The 22,526-nt window shown below is 39.9% G+C and overlaps 1 protein-coding gene across 1 annotated transcript; it reads left to right on the top strand.

Annotated features, from left to right (window-relative positions):
- Positions 1–3,156: 3,156 nt before the first annotated feature.
- Positions 3,157–20,974, top strand: LOC136611532 (uncharacterized). Its single transcript, XM_066591202.1, has 10 exons — positions 3,157–3,253; positions 8,635–8,672; positions 9,348–9,413; positions 11,149–11,214; positions 11,973–12,026; positions 13,577–13,609; positions 16,180–16,260; positions 16,958–17,023; positions 18,999–19,181; positions 20,814–20,974. Exons 1-9 carry the CDS (start codon positions 3,205–3,207, stop codon positions 19,173–19,175), a joined length of 630 nt encoding a protein of 209 aa, XP_066447299.1. The 5' UTR covers positions 3,157–3,204; the 3' UTR covers positions 19,176–19,181; positions 20,814–20,974.
- Positions 20,975–22,526: the final 1,552 nt, after the last annotated feature.

The following is a 22,526-nucleotide window of genomic DNA, read 5'->3' as shown; positions in this document are numbered from 1 at the left end:
ATGACTTTTGAAGTCCGAACACCACTAAACACATATTGTTACTTTAAGTAGACAGTAGTTTGTTCAAAAGATGCTGGGTATTATCCATGAGAAGCAATTGTATTATACATTACTATTGTTTGGCAAACGCCTTTATTCTGCTTTGGTGGATGAAATTAATAAGGCATTGAAAGTTCCCTTTTAGTAAAAATTAGGGCACAAGTGTTGAAGTACCAATGCTTGTAAAAACAGGAAGTTCAGTCCCCAAAATAGGGAATATAAAAAATTACAGCACAACCTTCACTCAGTGCCAAAGGATGTATGTCCAGTGGAATTACTCAAGATCACTTGTGGTAGCCAAGGCTAGTCCAAGCCACTGAAGACTCTGCAACAGGTTATTCAGGCAGTGAGTGAGCAGAGATAGGGAGAGAAGGGAAAGGTGGTGTCATTCAGAGTGCAGTGGAGAGAAGTGAAATATTCCCCCTTACCTTCTTTCTCCACTACTGCCCCTGTAGATGAGCACAAAGGTGGTTCCCCTGAGATACAAGCATGGGCGAGAGTTCTTCTACAGAACTTACACCCTTGTTTGCGGCCACTCCGAGGGTATACAGGCCAGCGGAGGCCTCCAGGCAATATGGTGGCTGCTGCTTTTTTGCCTGCTGACCTCAGTCTGTAAGGTCATGGGATCACAGCCTGACACCCTGCGTGTTCAGAAAGGTGATCAGTACCCATAGTATTAGTGGGTCAGAGGTGGCATGTTGGAACAAGAACTGAAGTGACATGTTCCTAGGTGACCCCCAAAATTCAGACCAGTATTGCAGGCCATAGAGCAGGCTGCAACGAGGAAAAAGCCTTCAGGAGCTTGAAAGAATTTAGCATGGGTGAGTACAATAATGTTCTTTGCAGCAATTAGGGAGCTCACTGTACATGGATTCAGGTATATTTATTTCAAGACTACAAAGCCTCAGCCAGATGTGAACCACTCTTTCTACTGCTTTTTTAATTACCACCATTGTAGCTTGTTACCACTGAGGTTTTCAATCCTATATGTCCAGATGTAATTAGCATTCATGTCTCCTAATGTATTCAAGAAGAAAATATGCCCACCCAAGCGTCTCTTCTATGTTAACTGGACTCTGGGTAGTTTATTTATGTGAACAGTGCTGAGCCCTTTGTAACAGATAAAAGCAGTAGATAATGAAGATATAACACAAGCAAATCATGTACTTTCTTAATTGATAATGACTATGTTGATGGCTGTAGTACAATACAGTGGAGGGTGGGAGCATGCAGAAAAGCAATCAAATGATGCTGCCATCAGAGTAAACAGGTGCAAGCTCACAAGCTCATCAATGTTGTCCATCTGTTGTCCAGGTCACCACCACGATGACTGTAATAGAAAAAAACATGGCATTCTGAAATATCCAGTGTGCTTCAAGTTAGTTACCAACCCAGATCCACTTACATAAGAAAATGTCTCTTCACTCTCTAAGTTCTGATACAAGATTTTGCAATAGGATACTAGTCTCAGCCAGTTCTCTGCAGCAGAACATCCTTTAATCAGCTAATCATTAGCAGACCCTTCACAAACATGAATTGTCCAAAGTGGACACATCCTTCAATAAAAAGTAGGTTGGAATATTTCCCATGATTTTCATTCCAATGTTAAGAATGACTTGTAAATTACTCCCAGAAAACTTTGTGCATACATTTGTTGAAACTATTTAAGTCAATAATGATTGTTTTACCTAATATGGAGTAGTAATACTAGGACATGCCCTACAAGAGCTTGGCGTATTGGCACATCTAGTCAAGCTGATAAAATCACTTTATACCAATCAAGAAGCCACTGTGAGAACACAGTATGGGGACACAGATTGGTTTGGGATCGGCAGAGGTGTCTGACAGGACTGCATCCTCTCACCCATCTTGTTTAACCCATATGCGGAAGTGATCATGCGGGGAAATGGACCTAGATGAATTGGAAACCGGGGTGAGACTAGCTGGCAGAAACATCAACAACTCTGCTTGCAGAAACAGAAGCAAGTCTGAAGCAGCTGATATGTAAGCTTAAAACTGAAAGTGAAAAAATGGGCCTCTACCTGAATTTAAAGAACACAAAAATTATGACAATTGCAAAAAATGGCCAAATTCAAATCAAAATCGACAATGAGGCCATATGTGTGAGACTTCATCTTCCTTGGTTCAAAAATTCACCACGAATGATAATCTATGCCAAAGATAAAATGTAGGATAGCATTAGGGGTGAAGCGCGATGCTAAACATGGAGAAAATCTGGAAAAGTAGGGATATTGGCATAGCAACTAAATGCAGAATGGTGCAAACCACCGTTTTCCTCATAGCCATGTATGGATGCAAAAGCTGGTCTGCAAAAAACCTGATTGAAGGAATATTGATGTGTTTGAGCTGTGGTGCTGGCGAAAGCTGCTGCGTATACCCTGGACAGCAAGAGTAACAAATAGAGAAGTCCTGAATCATATAAGATCTGTGATATCACTGGAGGGGAAGATGACCGGCCTCAGGGCTCACGTATTTTGGCCATGTAATGTGAGCAGAGTTGCTAGAAAAATCTTTAATGCTTGGACAGATCAGTGGCAAAAGAAGACCCGATCGCCAAAGAACTCGATGGCTGATACTGTCAGAGCTGATACTGACATGGATATCACACAACTGAAAGAAGCGGTGCAAAACCGAAAAACATGGAGGGAGGGAGCCTTTAGGGTCGCTGAGATGCTGGGTCCAGGAGTTTTAAAATAATAATCTGAATGATAAGAAAATATCCATCCTACTATTATTTATTAATAATTTCTGGATGATGTTGATGTTATAATTATAAGTATATTATATATAGTTATTATATTATTATTTTATAATGTTTTTAATGTTACAAACTTTAGAAATTGTACAGAATCAATTTAGAAGTTCTTTGCATATTATTACTCCAAGTACAATGGGACCAAAAGCAAACATTATTGTCTAAAATAGAATACATCATTTTGATAAATATTGACAGTATCTACATCCTTGTAATAATGTAATGGCACAATGACAATATTTTACACTGTGCCAATCAACAAATAAGGAAAAATGACAACTTCGCCCTCAAGCATGATCATGGATGTATATAAAGGGCGCTCGGAATACTAACATTACACAACAGCACTTACTTTTTCTTGAAGTTAAGAGCTCAACTACAACTGCATCATGAAAATTGCAATCATCTTCCTGTGTCTGAGCGCTGCCAGCCTCATTGGTAAGTTTTCATACTAGTCAGTTTTGTGTTGAAATATTTGGTTGAATTATTGTCTTATCACTGCAATGCTCTACTAACAATACGTGGAAATCTAGATGTCAAGAAGTTGTAAGTAATGAGTTAAATATTAGTTTTTGCAGTGTGAAGTAAGGAATATTAGCTCTTGACACTTGTCAGTAAAAACCTGTTCTCATATTTAAGTAAAATATAATTGAAGTATATGACATAAACTGCACTTTTATGTAAGACTGTAAAACAAATTATTAAAATGAGTAAAACAGATCGCTTAAAACATCTTAAGAAATCAAATTTATTAATTATTTTCATTATCTGATTTGATTTTATGTTCTTTTCAGTTACTTTTGGACAAAATGATAGAGTAATGTCATGCAAACATTTCTAATTTACTTCTGTCTCATCCAGACAGTCATCGTTACATGATATGACTGTTGGGCGTATAAGTGACTGCACCAGCGACTAGATCTCCTGTGATTTACACAAGAGCAATAGTCATTCAAGTGAATGAAGGTGGAATAGGCCGGGTATCATTCAGGCAACTATCGGGCCATGTAAAAGTACCTTAAGTTTAAATTAACGGGTTAAGATAGGATTTTCGTTGCCATTAGAATATATATTAAATTCTTTCATTTTTTTTGAATAGTGAAAATCCCTCTAATCCATCCAAATCTATCAGAAATGACAATAGTGGCTTGTGTAAATGTACCTATATGTATCAATAACAACATCTGCATTATTAAGCTGGTTTAAACTGTTATCACGCAGTACATTTTTATTAATTTGCCTCTTTGTTTCAACAGCTATAATGTTTTACATTTTTTCATGAATGTTGATTGTTGATGTTTGATCCCTTTTATGGGATGGGAAATGTAATTTTTTCTTTTCCATACTTTTTATTGGGTTTTATATTCAACTATAAAAGAAAGTTGACATTTTTATTGTGTTAGAATACAATTTCTGTACTGTGACATAAATATTGTAAACATGCAATGCGTTGTGGAATAGTAAATTAGTAATAAGACTAATGTTTTGGGTTTTTTTTTACAAAAGAAAAGGAAATACTTGCTATGCTCCATAAACTTTAATATGCAATTTATTTTTTTGTGTCACAGATTAAAAATGTTATTTTATCTTTTTCATGCCATTTGAGGTTTACTTCTTCAGATTGTTATGGTCATGGGTATTCCTAATGTGTATAGGTTATATTTTTTGAACTCTATACATAACAGACTTTATGTTATGCTTAAAGGGGTTGTCTCACGCCAAAACGTTTTTTTTCCCCATAGGCCCCCCGTTCGGCGCAGGACAACCCCAAAGGATGTGTTAAAAAAAAATAAATTTTATTACTTACCCGAATCCCCGCTCTGCGACGTCTTCCTTCTTCTTCCTTCACCAAGATGGCCGCCGGGATCTTCACCCACGATGCACCGCGGGTCTTCTCCCATGGTGCACCATGGGCTCTGTGCAGTCCATTGCCGATTCCAGCCTCCTGATTGGCTGGAATCGGCACACGTGACGGGGCGGAGCTATGAGGACCAGCTCTCTGGAACGAGCGGCCCCATTCACCAGGAAGAAGACCGCACAGCGCAAGAGCGTCTAAAAAAGCAAGAAGACATCAGAATTAGACGGATCCATGGCGACGGGGACGCTGCCAACGGAGCAGGTAAGTGAATAACTTCTGTATGGCTCATATTTAATGCACGATGTACATTACAAAGTGCATTAATATGGCCATACAGAAGTGTATAACCCCACTTGCTATCGCGAGACAATCCCTTTAATAATGACTTTCTTATATTTTTATGCCATTTTTATTACATTTTCTAACCCCATGAAGATACGACTATTGAACTTATTTATTGTATTCGTATACTTTTCTGTATGCTAGAAACATAGAAACAAAAGACTGATGGCAAAAAAAGAGCAGCTGATTTTCTAGTCTGTTCTTACATTTTTTCTTGCTTAGGATGTATTTTCCCCAGACATGCTTTAGTTGATGTATTGCTGATTTTCCAACTGTTTCTGCTGGCAGTTTGTTCCATCATCTGCTACTCTTTCAGCAAAATAGTATTTTCTGATATTGCTTCAGATTTTTCCTCCAACTGATCTTGGATTGTGCTTGATTCTTCCCTCTTGAACCTTATTTATACTTTTCAACATATTTAAACCCTCAAGGACACGGTATAGTTTGGACCTAAGGACACAACAATTTTGGGGGATTTTTCACCTCCACCTTTCAAAACCCACAACTTTTTAATTCTCTGCATGGCAAGTTGTAGTTTTTATTGGTACCATTTTGAGGTACATGAAATAAAGCATCAATTCTAACCCATAATAACCTTTTCCTGTGGATAGATACAATCAGGCTGCTAATAAAATTATTTTTAAGCATTTTCTTCTAATAAAAACCCTTTTTACTTGGAATTTTTTTTTTGCATCACTGCCTTCAAAGATCCACTACTTTTTTAATTTTTTGATTGCTCAAGCTCTGTGGGGTTTTTCTTTTTGCCTGATGAACTGTAATAGGGGATTTGAATCTGCAATCTCGCGATTGCTCAGATATTACACTGCAGTACTTCTGTACTGCATCGCATTATCAGTAATACTGTATATGACAAGCCATGTCAAACTTGAATGCTATTAACTAGCATTCAATTGCCACCGCAATCCATCAACCCTCCGCAATTATTTGGGGCGACTGCAATGACATCACAGAGGGCCCATGCTCCCTCTGTTAACCTCATACATGCAGCTATCAGCACTGATTGTGGCATGTAAAGGGTTAACGGTGGGAATTTGCATCTGCCTGTCAGTCATAGCTGGCTCCCACAGTGGACTCATCTACATGCCATAAATATACAGCATTTTGTCTCAATCTCCTGCTCCCTAATGACATACTTATTTATATCATGTGGTGCGAAGGGGTTGAAGGTTTTGACCATGTCCCCTCTTTCCCATTTTTTCTTCCAGGCTATACAAATTTAGTTATTTAAGTCTTTCCTGATAAGTTTTGTTCCTGAGACCTTCCACCATATTTATAGCCCACTGCACTGTTAACTTATTTTGAAGCTGACAATAATCAGAACCCCCAAATTCTTCTTTGTTGAACTCCTGGCTAACATGGAGCAGCCAATAACATTCTTTAAGTATTGCTTCTTCTCAAGAAATCTTACATTTGGAAACATTGATCTGTAGCTTCCATTATTTGGGCGATTATACAATAAAGTTAAATAGTTTCCCATGTTATAGACACCAACCGGAATACCAGCCATATTGCACACATTTGTGTGATCAGCAAACAGACAACTCTTACCTACCAAAGCTTTTCCTATCTCACTTACAACATATCATAAATAATAGGGCCCAAAACAAGACCTTGTAGTCCCTGCATGCAACACACTATTAACGACACTCTGATATCTCTCCTTTAACCCCTTCTCATCATTGGCTGTACATGGAATGGTGGATAAGCAGGCTCCATTCGTGGCGAATATCGGCTGTCTTTGGCAATCACCATGGTCATGATTGGAGATAATTCTGACCCTGGGCATTAAGCCTTTAGATCCTGCTGTCAGTACTGACAGTGGCATTTAAAGGGCCAGGGGCTGTCTATCAAATTGAAGGATGTAGTTCAGTTACCCTTGTAGTCTGGGTCCTTGTGAAGTGCACCGGACCTCATACGGAACTCTTCATATTAAGCCCTTCCTCTGGAAATGCCTACTAGGAAGACATTGCATCTACAATACTTAAAGGGGTTGTCCCGCGAAAGCAAGTGGGGGTATACACTTTTGTATGGCCATATTAATGCACTTTGTAATGTACATTGTGCATTAATTATGAGCCATACAGAAGTTATTCACTTACCTGCTCCGTTGCTAGCGTCCCCGTCTCCATGGTGCCGTCTAATTTTCAGCGTCTAATCGCCCGATTAGACGCGCTTGCGCAGTCCGGTCTTCTCCGTTTTGAATGGGGCTGCTCGTGCTGCAGAGCTGCCCTCGTAGCTCTGCCCCATCACGTGTGCCGATTCCAGCCAATCAGGAGGCTGGAATCGGCAATGGACCTCACAGAAGCCCTGCGGTCCACCGAGGGTGAAGATCCCGGCGGCCATCTTCACAAGGTAAGTCAGAAGTCGCCGGAGCGCGGGGATTCGGGTAGGTACTGGACGTTTTGTTTTTTTTATGCCTGCATCGGGTTTGTCTCGCGCTGAACGGGGGGCTATTGAAAAAAAAAAAAAATGTTTCGGCGCGGGACAACCCCTTTAAGGATTGAGTATATTATACAGGTGATCAGATAACAGCCAATTCAAGTTCCCTATAGGACTCCTTAAAAAGAATATATTAATCATAGTGACCACAGAATAAATTTAACATGCCATTTTAACCACACAGTGAACTCTGTAGAAACATCCCTCCACACCCAAAAATGGTGAGTTTTCCAGTTCAATAATTAATATGTTCAATGGTGACATTGAAAAATACAACTTGTCCCACAAAAAAATAAGCCCTTGTCTGGCTTTGTTGCCAGCAAAATAAACACAAGTTATTTTTTGAAAGTCAGGCTAAATAAATGAAAAAAAAAACAAAAAACTGAAAAACTAAAAAGAGCTGCAGCAGAAAGGGTTAACTAATGCAAATCCTTCGGCTTATCAAGTATTAAAGGGGTTGTAATAAATTCATGTAAGCACTTCTGTTTGCCCATTACATTGCATTTTGTAATATGCATTGTGCACTGTAAATTGGCCAAACAGAAGTTACTTTACAGGTCATTAGTGGGAAAAAAATGTAACCATGGTCGGCCGGACAAACCCTTTAAGTATAGTTTTCAACAATTTTTCTATGAACTCTTAATGTAGAATTGTATCAAAGGCTACTCTGACATTATTCATGGCGCTGCCTTCAGACAACACTTTTGTGACAAAGGAAATGAGTGGGATTAGTTTGAAATGATCTGCCCTCAGCAGATCCATGGTGCCATCCTCACAATGCTCTGTGACAAGACATGACAAGGGCAAATCTCAGCGATTGTAGAAAAACGGAGCAGCACCACAGGTCTGCCAAAAAGCTGCCCCATTTTTATGGATTAAATAAAAACCACAGCTTTTTGGAAGACCTCTGGTGCTGCTCCGTTTTTCTGCAATCGCTTGCTACTGGGGTCCCAGGAGTGGGGACCAGTGGAGCCTGCACACAGGACCCGCACCTCGCACCAGATGATGCTTTATGACTGAGTGCTGCTGCTCCTTTGTATTTAGTGTGAAGGGCAAATCTCAGGGCCTGCCTGATCATCCACCTAATTAAGAATTATTCCAGCATGTTTTTGGTGTGGTTCACATTGATCTCACAACTTTTTTTTTCTTATGTTTACAGACATCACTAAAGGAATTGGCCAAATGAAGTCTTTGGATGTAAGACTTATTCTTTACATTTCTAAAGCCTTTTATACTCAGTGTAAAAGATAACAGTATTATTGGAAACTTTGGAATGTGTTTCCTTTTGTTAATGTTATACCATATACAGCACTATTGATGGATGAATAATAGGATAGCGCTTTATGCAGATAGTGATGTACTAAGGAATTTAGAAAAACAGAAAACAGGGATGGCTGCCACACCACTGCTCCTAGTCCACAGTGAGTAAATACACTTATGCCCACCTGGGCACCCAGTACCAGAGAGTGTCAGAGTAAGATCCAAAATGGCAAGTTTTAAAAGGTAGACAAATGGAGTAATAAGTAAAAATGTAAAAAATACCTGAGTATGTAAAAAGACACGTGTATGAATTAGAAACACTACTTACTAGGAGAGGAGGGGGATCTACACCTAGAAATCCCCCCCCCTTAGATGCACCAACAGCGGCCTGACCAATGAGGATTAATAGTAGAAAATGTATTTCTTAAATAAACACTGAAAAAAATGGTCATGTTTGAGAAAGGCGATGGTCAGTCAATACAACAGGAGGCACCGTGTTTCGGCCACTGCCTTTCTCAAGGATGACCATTTTTTCAGTGTTTACTTTAGAAATAAAGTTCATTACTGATATTTACTGACCTGTTTGCTGTCTACTTGACAATTTTATTTCAGCAAAGCCAAGCTGAATATTATTCCCGTGCAGCATTTGAACTTGCAGGAAAAATGAATTCTTTGAAGGTAAACTTTACATAATTGTATAAAACATCATAATAAAGGCTCCTTCACACGGGTGTATTGTCACCTCTTAAAATGCACATGTATTTCCCATGCATAACACGCAGTGAATGGAGGCAATGAAAGTCAATGGAGTTTGTGCATTGTGTATCAATACATAGGAGAAATGAATCGCAGCATGCTCTACTTCTCCGCGTAGTATACGTAACCCTTGAATGGGCTGCGCATTAAACACTACCCATACGCATGCATTTTGTATGTGCAGCACTTCGATACGCATCCCCGCCCTGAACAAAAAAAAAGTAAAAATCACATTATGCATGTCTGTGACCTCAGATTCCCGGGCATATGCAGTGCCGATCATACGCCATATGTGCTCTCTCCCGGCAGAGCATATGGGCTGTAATGCATGCAACGCTGCAGGAGACTCGCAGATCACCCCGCTGATTACTTCCAACTACAACTCACCTCTGCAGAATCTGACATACATACTTTTTTGACTCCATGCTTCCCAGCACATTGTCATCCTCTTCACAATCTCCCCATCTTTACACCAGATTTTGTTTAGTCTTCTTATGCATTGTAAGCTGTAAGAGGGTGTCCATAAAGGATCTTTATATTGTAGTGCTGTGTATATCTTTTTCACTTCATGGACTGCTGATGAGGCCCAATTAGGCATGCACCAATCCTACCACTAGCAATTACAGTGCTGCTTTTGGCTAATTAGATATTAAAGGCATTGTCTGTCAACAGCTTTGATGTTTCTGCTAGCGACCAAAAGCATTGCGACTGTATTTTGCCCTTATCCATCTCTCTATTGTAACCTCCGCTGCATTACGTATTCATTTGGCAACAGGCAACCGCTAGCTCTTGGAGGTTTATTTATTTATTTAGGGGGGGGGGGATGTGTTTCTCCAAACACGACAGAATATGGAAACAACTGTACTGACTGTACTACAAAGTTTCAGTAGATCTCATACAAGTAAATAAAAACTACAGAAACTGCATAGAAGAGCAAGCTATGTTATTTCCACATACAATAAGTTACAAAAGCAGCAGAACTCACTGTGTTTCTGTAACTCCCCTTCACTCCTGTGGGACTAACAGAAATAGCAGTCTGGCAGTTCCTGTAAAGCCTGATCACCAGTGGAAGTCAGCTAGGACTATGGTCGGAGAACCTCTCCTTCAAAGATAAGGTGGGACCTGTATCCATCAGACATTTATGGCATATCTTCTGGACACTATGTATAACCCTGGGTACAGTTCTACAGGGTAATAATGACATGGATACAGCACAACTTACTCTCTATAGATTGGTTAGTGTCCTAATGACACCCTGGTGCTAGACATTGGTGGAGCAGGCCTGGGAACTGCAACATAATGTCACTAGAGGTTGGATACTATTGGGTGACAAGATGTTAAATACAAAACAGATCTGGGTGAGGAAGTTCATTGCTAGGAAGAGAGGTGTTGGTTAGAAGTGTAGTAGTCAAGTTGTTTTCTCAGGCATGAACATCCTGTCTTCATGTCACTTATAAAACACCTGATTGACGACAAGTGGAGTTTGTCGAGATACCGGGCCAACTAGCTAGAAACTAGAGCATTAAATTAGAAACATGACATATTAGCCTGGAACCATTGGTGGCATGTATAGTTTTAGAATATTACACTTCCTTATACAGTAAAAATGTCTTAATAAGCCATAAGAAAATTAAGATGACTTTACTTTTCCTTATAGACATGTCCCGACAATGAAAAAGCGACAAGGAAACTATGTATCATTGAGGACCTTGTAATGATGGTGGTAATTAACCTTAAATGTTAAATATATTTTGGTATTCCTTTTTTAATATAAGTAGCGTCATAACTTTCCACATATATAAAATAAAATAAAGAATAGACATGTAATAGCTGTATTAGGCTGGGTGGCACACGAATAGATTTACATTGTGGAACCAGCGGTCAGCATCTGTACCGCGAATCAGCAGCAAATACCGTTCATTACATGCTATGCAAAAGCGCTTTATTTTTGTACAAATTCTGCACAAACGGCTTTCATTGAAGTTAATGGAAGCCGTTTAACCCACGGCACATCTGAAATTGACATTACGGAATGGTTGTGGGTACCTGCGTCATCGCTTAACGATGGAAGGGGGAAAAATGCAAGGTATGCGTGGACGCTGGACGGGTACAGGGATGGATTCAGCTGCAGGCTCCCGCCTGTGGAATCCGGCCCCTTCATATGCCGCTGGCCTTAGGCTAAAAGGAACATTAGACTTATGCCTGCGACAGCAAATAATTGGTAAAAAGGCATTGTGTAGGATTATCACAATAAGGATAAAATGATAAATATTTTAGCATAAGACATTCACATTTTTTTGCAGAATACATACATTAGGTGACGGCCACGTAGTGGGTATTAGAAATATGTAGCATCATTTCTGGTAAGGGGCATGACCAACAAAGATTTTAGGGCACCACTGGTTAATATTCCATCTGTGATAAGTAGTTCTTGCAATGTTGAAAAGCTTCACTTTTATTAATATTTTTTTTTCGTTCCAGAAAATGATAGCCTGTGATACTGGCTCTCAAGTACAGGAGATTTGTAATCTTTTAGTAAGGTTCTTTCTTTCCTATTTCTTTCCTATTTTATGTTATTGGCTTGTTGCTAAACTCTGCTGTTTTTTCAAAAATTTTCTATGGGCTGTGTATGGTACTGCAATTCAGCTGCATGCACTTCAATAGGGCTAGACTGCAATACCAGAAACAGTCCATGGACATATATAGGTGATAGAGGGGAAAAAATGGGTGCAGCAAATGCAACGTTTAAATGGGGCCTATACCAAAGATAAAGAGTTGTGGACAGTGAAGATGACAAGAAAATGGACAAAAAAATGGAAGTGTATTGATGGTGCTGCCAACCAACCAGATATATGCTCCACTAGGTGAGCGTAGTCAGAAATAATAATAATAAACTTTATTTGTATAGCGCCAACATATTCCGCAGCGCTGACATAGACAGGGGGAATATAGAAAGACAAAAGATACAAAAATGACAGAACCGGTTACATAGTAATCAGCTGATGGAAACAGTAGGGGTGAGGGTCCTGCTCCAACGAGCTTACATACTACAAGTAATGGGGTGATACAGAAGGTAAAGGGCTGGAGATGTGCACGGTATGGCGAGGTGTCTGGGATAATCGTATAACCTTTCAAGGATAAATAAGAGGCAAGTGGAGGTGAACAACAACTTCTCATTTATAAAAATCCAGCAATGAAATGCATTTCGGGGCTTAGCCCTTTCCTCAGTTAATTTGGGACAGGTACTACAATGAGCGAGTCAGATGAAGAGTAGAAAAAGGAAGTGATCAAAGAAAGATAAAAAGGGGAAGAAACAAAAAAGTACAAGCAAATGTGCTTACAGAAGCCAAATAAACGTGATGCAAATAAAAATAGATACAATGTACAATGTGCTAAAAAAATAAATGGAAAATTTGGAGTGAATAGCAGGTTGGTGCATTTGGGTTGGGGACGTTCGGGAGAAATCAAAGACATTGCCTGCTAAAAAAATATTGATAAAAAATGAAATACTTAAAATCAGCATGAGTGTATAAAATGACCAATGGAATATAAGATAGCTATTCTCATCATAAGAGAAATGTGCATCATGACTATAAGCATTAAGAGATAAAATCATAACAGCAAGGCAACCCAGCGGTAGCAGCAGAGAGGGAGAGGAAAATAGTTGGTGATAATAAGCGAATGGGAACGCACAGGGCTATGTAAAGATGCTAGAATGGGCCATGGATGGGTAATAGAATGGTTAGCAACAAGAAGGGGCAAAAGCCAAGTAAGACATAAAAGGAAGGAGCGGAAGTAGTTTAGGGAATAGTGGGGAAGTTATAACTACATTACTAGGCAAACGAGATGTGAAGAAAGAAGGAGAAGAGGTAACTAGAGTGACTGGTTAAATGGAGGTAGAGGGGCAGAAGCGGCAGGTTGGTGCTTACACTATGAGTAGCAGGGGTGCCAAGGCTGCTAAGGGTAAGTGGGGTAGGCGCATGTGTAACTGGGGTGAATGGACAGTGTGTGTAGGTGCTGGTATAGGAGGAGGGAATCAAGGGAATCAAAAGTTATACAATTAATTTTACTTTTCCTTTGCTTAGGGTATGCCAGCTGAAGCTATTGTTCTGATCGTGGTAAGTAGCAACCTCACATTCATAGGAGTTTTTCCACCTGTAAGGCAAGAATAGAAATATTATACATATCACCATATCAGAAGTTAAAAGCTACTGAAAATCTTAATTTTTTAAAGTAGGATGAAGTGCAAAACAAAATGCAATTGTGCCATTTTTCGGGGGTGCTGTTCTGGTGGGGGTGTAGTTTTTGCAAAATTGCAGTAAAAATGACAAGAATTGCTTTCTATTGCCATATTCTGAGACCTACATTTTTATATATTTTTTCTGTCAATTGGGTTGTTTGGCAGCTTTTTTGTGTGGGGTGAGCTATAGTTTTTTAATAGCGCCATTTTGGGCTAGATACATCTTCTTTTTCAGCTTTTTAAGAGCCATGCAATGCAAACATGCAATTCAGGCATTCTGTCTATTTTTTTTACAGTGTTATGGAATAAATAGTGCAATATTTTAATACTTCAGACCTATGAACGTAGAGGTTCCACATATGTGGGTTTTTTCTAGTTTTGATTTTTAATCGGATAAAAAAAAAATCACAGTAGGGTAGCGCTCCAAAGATCAGGTGGAGTGGGAGAGCCTTAGTTAAATGTATGGTTTATGTGAGAAATGCGTGTCAGCTTACCCTGATGTGCGGTGTCCGCTTTGATAAAGGGAGTTCCGGTACGTCCGCGATCCTCGTAGGCGGAGAAGACGTTTAGCACACACTGGTTCTCAGGACATCCGATCAGGGAGAGCATCAATGGGAAATCAGAGCTTATATAAATATATATCGGAGAATGAAACAGTAATACAGTGTAGGTACGAGAGCTCCAGTATGGTGGGTACTAGTTGTTTATATGTGAAGTACTTACTTGGGTGGGTATTTTACGGCTCTCTTACCTACACTGTATTACTAATCAGACAAAAAGGAAACATTTTAAGTTTTAATATTTTTTTCTTGCTATTTTAAATATGTTATCAAACATTTCTGTACATTTGTTTTTAGTCTCCATAGGGGATTTGAGCGAACTGATCATTTGTACTATATACTGCAATACTTCGGTATATAGTACATGCAGTACATAGCAATAAAAAAAATGAAAACATCAGATTGGATCGCTTCTGTAAATCTGGGATCCTCGCTCACATGAAAGGATTGCAGGTGTTTCCCATTGACTTGAAGGTCCCATTAAATAAAAATTGAACATGCTGTGATTTCTCTTTCCAGGACAGCATGACAGAAACAAAAATTGTTTGTTTGAATAAATGAATCCAAAGTAATGGATTTCACCTTCACGTGCGTTTTGTGCACATTGAGAATATCATTCATGTGAATAAGCCCTTAAAGGCATTATGACACTTGGCAGAAGAGGCGTATCATGTATGACGTCTGGAATTTTTCACCCTGTTGGAAGCATTTTTAAATTCAGGTCTGAGAGAATATGAAATCTGAATGGGGGAAAATATATAATTAGCGGTAAGAGTGTTTGATTTGCGAAACCCGCATGGGAGATCCGCAAGTCAAGCCGCCCATAGGGATGCATAAGTGTCCGCGAAAGAATTAAAAGCATGCAGATGTCATTTTTTTCCCTGCGAGTGGATCGTACACACGGGGAAAAAACGCAGCATGCTCTATTTTCTGTGAATTCCCACATGGACGGCTTTCATTGAAGTCAATGGAAGCCATCCGATCCATGGCACACCCGAGCTGACACTGTGGATGTACCGCAGATCCCGCGCTAAAGCAGATTTGAAAAAAAAAATTTCCATGCATGTTGACCGGAATGCCTGGACGCAGATTTAATTTGTGGAACCTAAGCAGGAGATCCACAAATTAGGCTGCCCATAGCGATGCATTAGCTCACAAAAGAATTAAAAGCATGCAGATGTCATTTTTTCCCCAGTGTGCAGATCGCACGTGTGAGAGAAAATCGCAGCGTGCCCCATTTTCTGCGGATTCCTGCATGGACAGCTTCCATTGAAGCCGTCTGATCCGTGCCACAGCTGACACTGCATGTACAGCGAATCCGGCGAAAGAGAAGATTTTTAAAAACTGCGTATGCACGTTGGCCGTCGCGCCCCCGCCTTGCAGCAGAAAGAAGATTTGGCCGCAACGGAGGAGACCCACGCTGGATCTGGAGTGGTAAGAAAATGTCCAATGGCCATGGGCACGGGAGGATTCTGTGCGGGATTCCGCACTCAGAATCCGTGCATGCTGTGGACATTGGGCCCAGGGATACTGCGAATGTCTCAAGAGGAATGGAGGAATAATATTTTACTGTATTCATAATTTGTGTGTCACCACATTTTATAGTCTTCGTAGACTTCACAGGACCTCAGCCTTCTTGTTTAATATCAGATCTAACGATTCATCGGAGTGCATTCAGCAATGCTCTAGTCTTTTGCTCTCTGCCCTTCCTGCAGCTCTGCTTCTTCACACTGAGTGTTGTGTATGAATGAACACTAGTCTCATGTGCTCACTATGGGAGAATGAAGTCATTTTATGGGTTAATGCATCTTTCTATGTATCGGCTACTACTTCAAACTGATTAGTATTACCAAAGTTATTACATAAAAAGTCGACCTTTACATTTCAGAATGGCAGTTTGAAAGAAGCTTGTCAATTACTAACCCAACTAAATATTGACGGCCTTCTGAACCCGGTTGTTCGCTTGGTGGTAAGTTACAGTTATGTACAGCTCATTCTCAGACATGCAGGGGTCCGAGGGAAGAAAATAGCATAAAACACAGGACAACTATACAGAAGTACATCTATATCACTGCATGTATAATTCTCCCACTTTGCACACAATGCTCTGAGAATGGGAGGTATTAGACATTAAGGCCCCCTGCACGCGGGCGGAAATTCTGCGGCGGGATTTCCTGCAGACTTTCGGCCCCTGCCAGCCTGCATAGGATTGCATTACAAAACGCAATCCTATGCAGACAGCCGCGATTTGTCTGCGTGAAAATACATGCGGAAAACAAATTGCGGCATGCTCTATTTCTTTGTGGGTCTCGCAGAGGCCGCAGAGAAATGTCACTCCTGGCTCTCCGGCTCTGCTCTGCACATGCCGACACCCGGCACATCACAGAGCCGGAGCCACGGGAGAAGGTGAGAGACGCACTGGTCCCTTCAGGGGCGCGGGTCGGGTCCCGCTGCGGGATTTCTCGTAGGGGATCCGACCCGGGCCGTCTGCAGGCGGACTAAGGAAGGATGGCTAGTATCAGATTGGTCTGTAAACTACTCTAATTACCTACAATAATATTGTTTAACATACACGCAGGAAGATACAGTATTCAACAGTGTTATACTACATAGGAAACGTATACATATACTGAAGATGTGGTTTTACATTTGTCCCCAATCTGCAGGAAGGCCTCCTTGCTAACCTTGGAGTTGTCCTGAAAAAAAAAATAGCGCTACTAATAAACACTGTGGTAAGTGCATTTAGATATAGATGTGTTTATATTTACAATATGTGTCTACTCACCTGTCAATTATGGCCTCGTACCCACAGCTGGGTCGGATTCCGACTGTGAAATCTCGGAGCAGAATCAGACCCGGCGCCTCCCAGAGACGTATGCTCACCTCTCCAGATTCGCCACAAGCGTCTTGGCCTGCATGCATGATGCACCAGAGCTGGGTGGTGGTGCGATTTCCCACGATACTTCCGCTGCTCACAGCGATGGTTTTGCTTTTTAAGATGAACGTTTAAATGTAACGATTATCCCTTAAAATGGACGTGGCGCCCAGGCATTCCAGTCATTCGGTGTGTCGCTTGGTAGCGTTTACATGCAAAGATAAGTGGATGATCATTTGATAGGAGGGTGTGTGGATTAGTGAAGAAATAAATGAGCTAGTTTGGATTGGCCATTGAAAGTAGGTCTAATTAGGTGGGTGTGCATTTGAGTTAAATAAAAGGAGTTTTGTGACTGACATGTGAAAGAATCTCTAGGTGTCAGGCTTTTTGTTAATCCTTGATAAAAAAAAACAATTGCTAGTGTAGGCGTTGTCAGCATTGGCATGGAGAAAGATGCAGTAGGGGGTAGTTGTATTCAGAAAAAAAAGAAAAGTTTTGTGAATTGAACTTTATAAGGCCTCTTTCACACGGGCTACAAAATCACTGCTACAAAACACATGTATGTGAAGCTCTTGGTTTCCAATGGGTTCTTTCACATGAGCGATGTTTTGTTGCCTAAAAGAACCCATTGGAAACCATGGGGTTCACATACATGCGTTTGTAGCAATATTTTGTAGCCCGTGTGAAAGAGCCTAAGAGAATCTCTAGCTGTCAAGTTTGTAATTAATGAAAAAAAACAATTGCTAGTGTAGGCGTTGTCAGCATTGGCATTGAGAAAAAAAATCAGTAGGTGGTATGCAGATGCCAAACGATAACCCCTTCCCTCGAATCGTTGAGCAATAGTCATTTAAACCAAGCGAAAAGCGAACTGCCAAAGAATAGATTTTATGTGGACTAAAAGTCAACGATGAACGAAAAATGCACGATGACCACACATTTATTGTTTTGTAATGATTATCGCTCACTTTCAACAGTTTGAACGAATTTTCAGTGATGATGATTGCATGTAAATGGACCTTTAGGGATCTTTTTGCATAAAGTGTTAATGGCCAGTAATGTCCATTTATCATCTTTATCATCTTAATTTGCATGCAAATGAGCCTGTTTGCATAGCCCAGCATGTGATTACTCAGATGCCCAAATATGCGAGCAGCTGCATTGTTCTCCTTCGGGCTACCTGCAGAATACAATGTAATCTGCTGGCTCTCCATGGAGAGAACAGCCTGCAGTCTACTGGAGATAAATGCAAACTGCTTTAAGTTTACCTTAAAATCATCGTTCAAACGAAAAGTGAACGATGTCCACGTTTACGTGTAACAATAATCGCTGAAATTGGGTCGTTTGAACGAATTTTGAGCGATAATTGTTATGTGTAAATGGGCCCTAGACACAATGTGCATCAGTTAGTCTAAGAAGCGCTTCGGACATTTTTGTTTCTTCAGGCGCAGAACCCTGCGTTGGTTCGGAAGCTCGCTATAGCATCATGTATTTTTATTAGACATGCATCATTTCTACAAGATGACTTGGTTTCTCTCTCTGAGAACAATCACAATTAATAGTCTGAAACACATGGCAGCTCTGAGAGCCTTCTCTAGGATCCAGACTGCCATGTAAACTCATCAGAGTTTAAGAGGGGTTTTCTATGAAAAATGTAGACTAATAAAACAAACTGCAAAACAGCTTAGAATCACCTATTCTGCTCATTTAAAATACTAAATAAAATGTGATGACTTTTTAAATTGTCGTCTTCAGTCCTGGAAACTAAAAGTTATATTTGTGTTATATTTTTCCTTGTAAATTCCATATATTGACAAATATGTCTTTTCTTCCAGGGTGGTGTAACTGGTTTGCTTAACAGTCTCCAACTCGAAGATACCCTTGCAGGCATCCTTACCCTCCTGTCTTCTTCCGGTCTTGGAAAAATTCTAAGTTCGGTAACTGGTGTTCTTAATGGTCCTCTGAACCTTCTTAGTGGTCCTATGAACATCTTAAATGGTTTGGGACGTTAAAGAAAGGTAATAAAATTCAGTCATTTCTATCTTTTTCCGATATTTACACTACAAAGCAATTTATAGTAAGACCAGGTTTGCTATCCAGTGCACAATAATAAATTATAATTACTTGCTGCTGCTGCTGTACTGATTTTGCTCATTATATTATTTCCTGTATTAGGGAAAATAAAATAGACATCAACTTGGCTTTCCACAGAATAGAATGGCACACTTCATAAACTATGCAGTTTGTACTAGAGAATCATACTACTATCCCCAGCAATCATGCACTTAATTTATAGTTGTATATAGTTACTTAAAGGGGCACTCTAGTAAAAACACAATTTTCCATAACTGCACCCTTCCCCTGATTGTTCACCATACTCTTAACTTTTTTTATGTGCAGTGCAGCCTCCTGTCTGATGCTTATGAGGCACCCTCTTGATTTTTAGATTTCTACCAATTTTCCTCTTGGTATTCTAGCAATTCCATGATGCATCAGCACAGTATCACATAACTAGATAGAACCAGTACCATATCTGCCTACTGGGAGGACAGGGTAAAGATCTTTACCCTTTATATTCTCCTAAATAAGCTAAATGCCATATGTATACAGTGAAGGAAGATGGCTATGATTTTCTCCATTATAACCATTTGATATAAACCTCCTCTATTCATCAGTTCCAAAACCTCTTTATTCTGTTAGCATTAATAGTGCGTTTCAAGATGTATAAGCTGCCCATGGCATAGGCACTAATACAGCCCTATACCATCAGAGATGTATGGTTTTGAACTGTTGATAACAAGCTGGATGGTGCCTCTCCTCTTGAGTCCACAGGGTACGGTATCCGTGGTTTCCAAAAAGAATTTCAAATTTTGATTCATCTGATCACAGAACAGTTTTCCATTTTGCCTATTCAGCTATTTTAAAGGAGCTTTGGCGCAGAGAAGATACAGATACTTCTGGATTGTGTTATATGGCTTCTTCTTTGCATGATACAGCTTTAACTTGCATTTGTGTATTATGTGGTGAACTGTGTTAACAGATAAGGATTTCTGGAAGTATTCCTGAGCCCATGCAGTGATTTTGCAATACAGAATCATGCCTGTTTTTAATGCAGTAGCGCCTGAGGGCCCGTAGCTCTCAAACATCCAATATTGAATATTGGCCTTGTCCCTTGTGCACATGAATTTCCACAGAGTCTCTGAATCTTTTGTTGATATTATGTACTATAGATGGTGGGATATTCAAAGTCCTCCCAAATTCACGTTGAGGAACCTCTGCCTCTTGAACATTCTGTTTTTGTGCACAGTTATGGGACTTAGTAGAAAATTTCCCCTCTAGTAGTTTTCTATTAGCACTACTTACTTTTCTAGCCTTTTTTACCCCTGTCCCAACTTTTGTGATATTTGTTGCTGCCATCAATTTTTAAATTTGTTTTTTTTTTCAATGAAATGAAAAAGTCTCACTTTCACCTTCTGATATGCGTTCTATATTCTATTGTGAATAATATATGAGTATATGAGATTTCCAAATCATTGCATTATTTTTACTTTACATTTGTTTACATTGAACAGTCCAACCTTTTGGGAATTGGGGTTGTATGTAGTATCTTCCATAATTCCCCACTAACCATGGTTTCTTGTGTTTTGCAGGTACCTTACATCACTATGGCACAGGAATGCCACAAGATCTGATTTCTTTCTAATCACCTCTCTATCTATACATTTGGATAATAGAATGAAAATTGTTATCTGAAGAGAAGTAATTGCACCTCTGATTGGTTCTTTTACAATAAATTACTTTCTGAGCATTACATTGAGATTGTCTGTTACATTATTGGAACCCCAAGATAATAGGAACAAATAATCAAATGCTTGAACATATAACTTCAGTCTGAATGTGGCAGACTGATATGAGCAATATGCCTTGTACACAGACTCTAAGTTCAAGTGTGGTACACATCTATATATAAAGGTGAAAGCCCTCACTGATTGATTCCCGATGTCATACAAATGTGAAAATTGGTACAACCATTCTTTTGGATGGAAATAGGAAAAGTAAAGGGGTTACAACTTGATTATTCAATTTTAAGTGCAAAAGTAAGTGACCCCCTATGTTATCTACCTAATCTAATTCTCTAACTTCCTGGTGTCGTACAAATTTGAAATTTGGCACAACCATTCTTTAGGTCCTAAATAGGAAAAGTAAAGGGGTTGCCACTTGATTATTCAATTCTAAGCATGAGAATATACCTGACCTTTGGCTGCATATACTGAGGAGAATCTACCTCACCTCTATGTGTATATACTGAGGAGAATCTAACTTACCTCTGTGTTTATATACTGAGGAGAATCTAATGCTCCTCTATATTTATGTACTAAGGAGCATCTAACTGACCTCTGTGTGAATATACTGAGAACATTCTAACTGACCTCCATGTGCATTTACTGAAAGGCTGTAAAGTACATAAGGAGGCGGCTATGGACTGCAGGGATGGAGCATGTCTTTAAGGCTACAATGGGTGTGCAACCTCCAGTCTGGGGGTAAATTTTAATAAAAAGGGGTATTACCGTTAAGGATAAAAAGTGAGGAGAGTGGCGGGCGTGGCACATTCTGCAGAGTGACCGGTACATGCAGTCTGAGGAGAATCTAACGCTTCTCTGTGTATACATATTTTATTCCTCGGTTCCTCTGAAGTAACCGCGACTGTGTAAACATACCCTAAGTTAGCTTAAGGTATGCTGCCACATGCAGCGTGGCCTCACTAGTAATAATATCCCCTAAACCAGCCCCAGCAATAATAGTGACTCCCACAGTACCCTCAGCAATAATAGTGACACCCCATTGTACCCTCAGCAATAATAGTGACACCCAACAGAAGCCCCAGCAATAATAGTGACATCCCACTGTAGCCTGAGCAATAATAGTGACACCCCACAGAAGCCCCAGCAATAATAGTGACACCCCACAGAAGCCCCAGCAATAATAGTGACATCCCACTGTAGCCCCAGCAATAATAGTGATGACTACAGAAACCCAAGCAATAATAGTGACACCCCACAGTAGCCCAAGCAATAATAGTGTCCTCCCACAGAAGCCCCAGCAAAAATAGTGACCCCTATGGAAGCCCCAGCAATTATAGTGACCCCCACAGAAGCCCAAGAAATAATAGTGACCCCCTCAGAAGCCTCAGCAATAATAGTGACACCTCACAGAAGCCCCAGAAATAATAGTGAATCAGAATTATGAGGCAGAATTATGTCTAATTATTAGGGAATTATTAGGAATTTAGAGCCCTTCACAGAACCACACAATATAAAATATAACTTTTTTTTTTTTTCAAACATATTTTATTGGTTTTTCCC

Source organism: Eleutherodactylus coqui, chromosome 2 (genome assembly GCF_035609145.1).
Source record: "Eleutherodactylus coqui strain aEleCoq1 chromosome 2, aEleCoq1.hap1, whole genome shotgun sequence".
NCBI classification, from domain to species: domain Eukaryota; kingdom Metazoa; phylum Chordata; class Amphibia; order Anura; family Eleutherodactylidae; genus Eleutherodactylus; species Eleutherodactylus coqui.
This window is presented reverse-complemented; position numbering and strand designations above follow the sequence as displayed.

Coding starts and splice junctions, on each gene's coding strand:
- LOC136611532 (XM_066591202.1), top strand. CDS start 3,205: ATGAAAATTGCAATCATCTTCCTGTGTCTGAGCGCTGCCAGCCTCATT. Junction 8,673..9,347: donor GCCAAATGAAGTCTTTGGAT/GTAAGACTTATT, acceptor ATTTTATTTCAG/CAAAGCCAAGCTGAATATTA. Junction 9,414..11,148: donor GAAAAATGAATTCTTTGAAG/GTAAACTTTACA, acceptor TTTTCCTTATAG/ACATGTCCCGACAATGAAAA.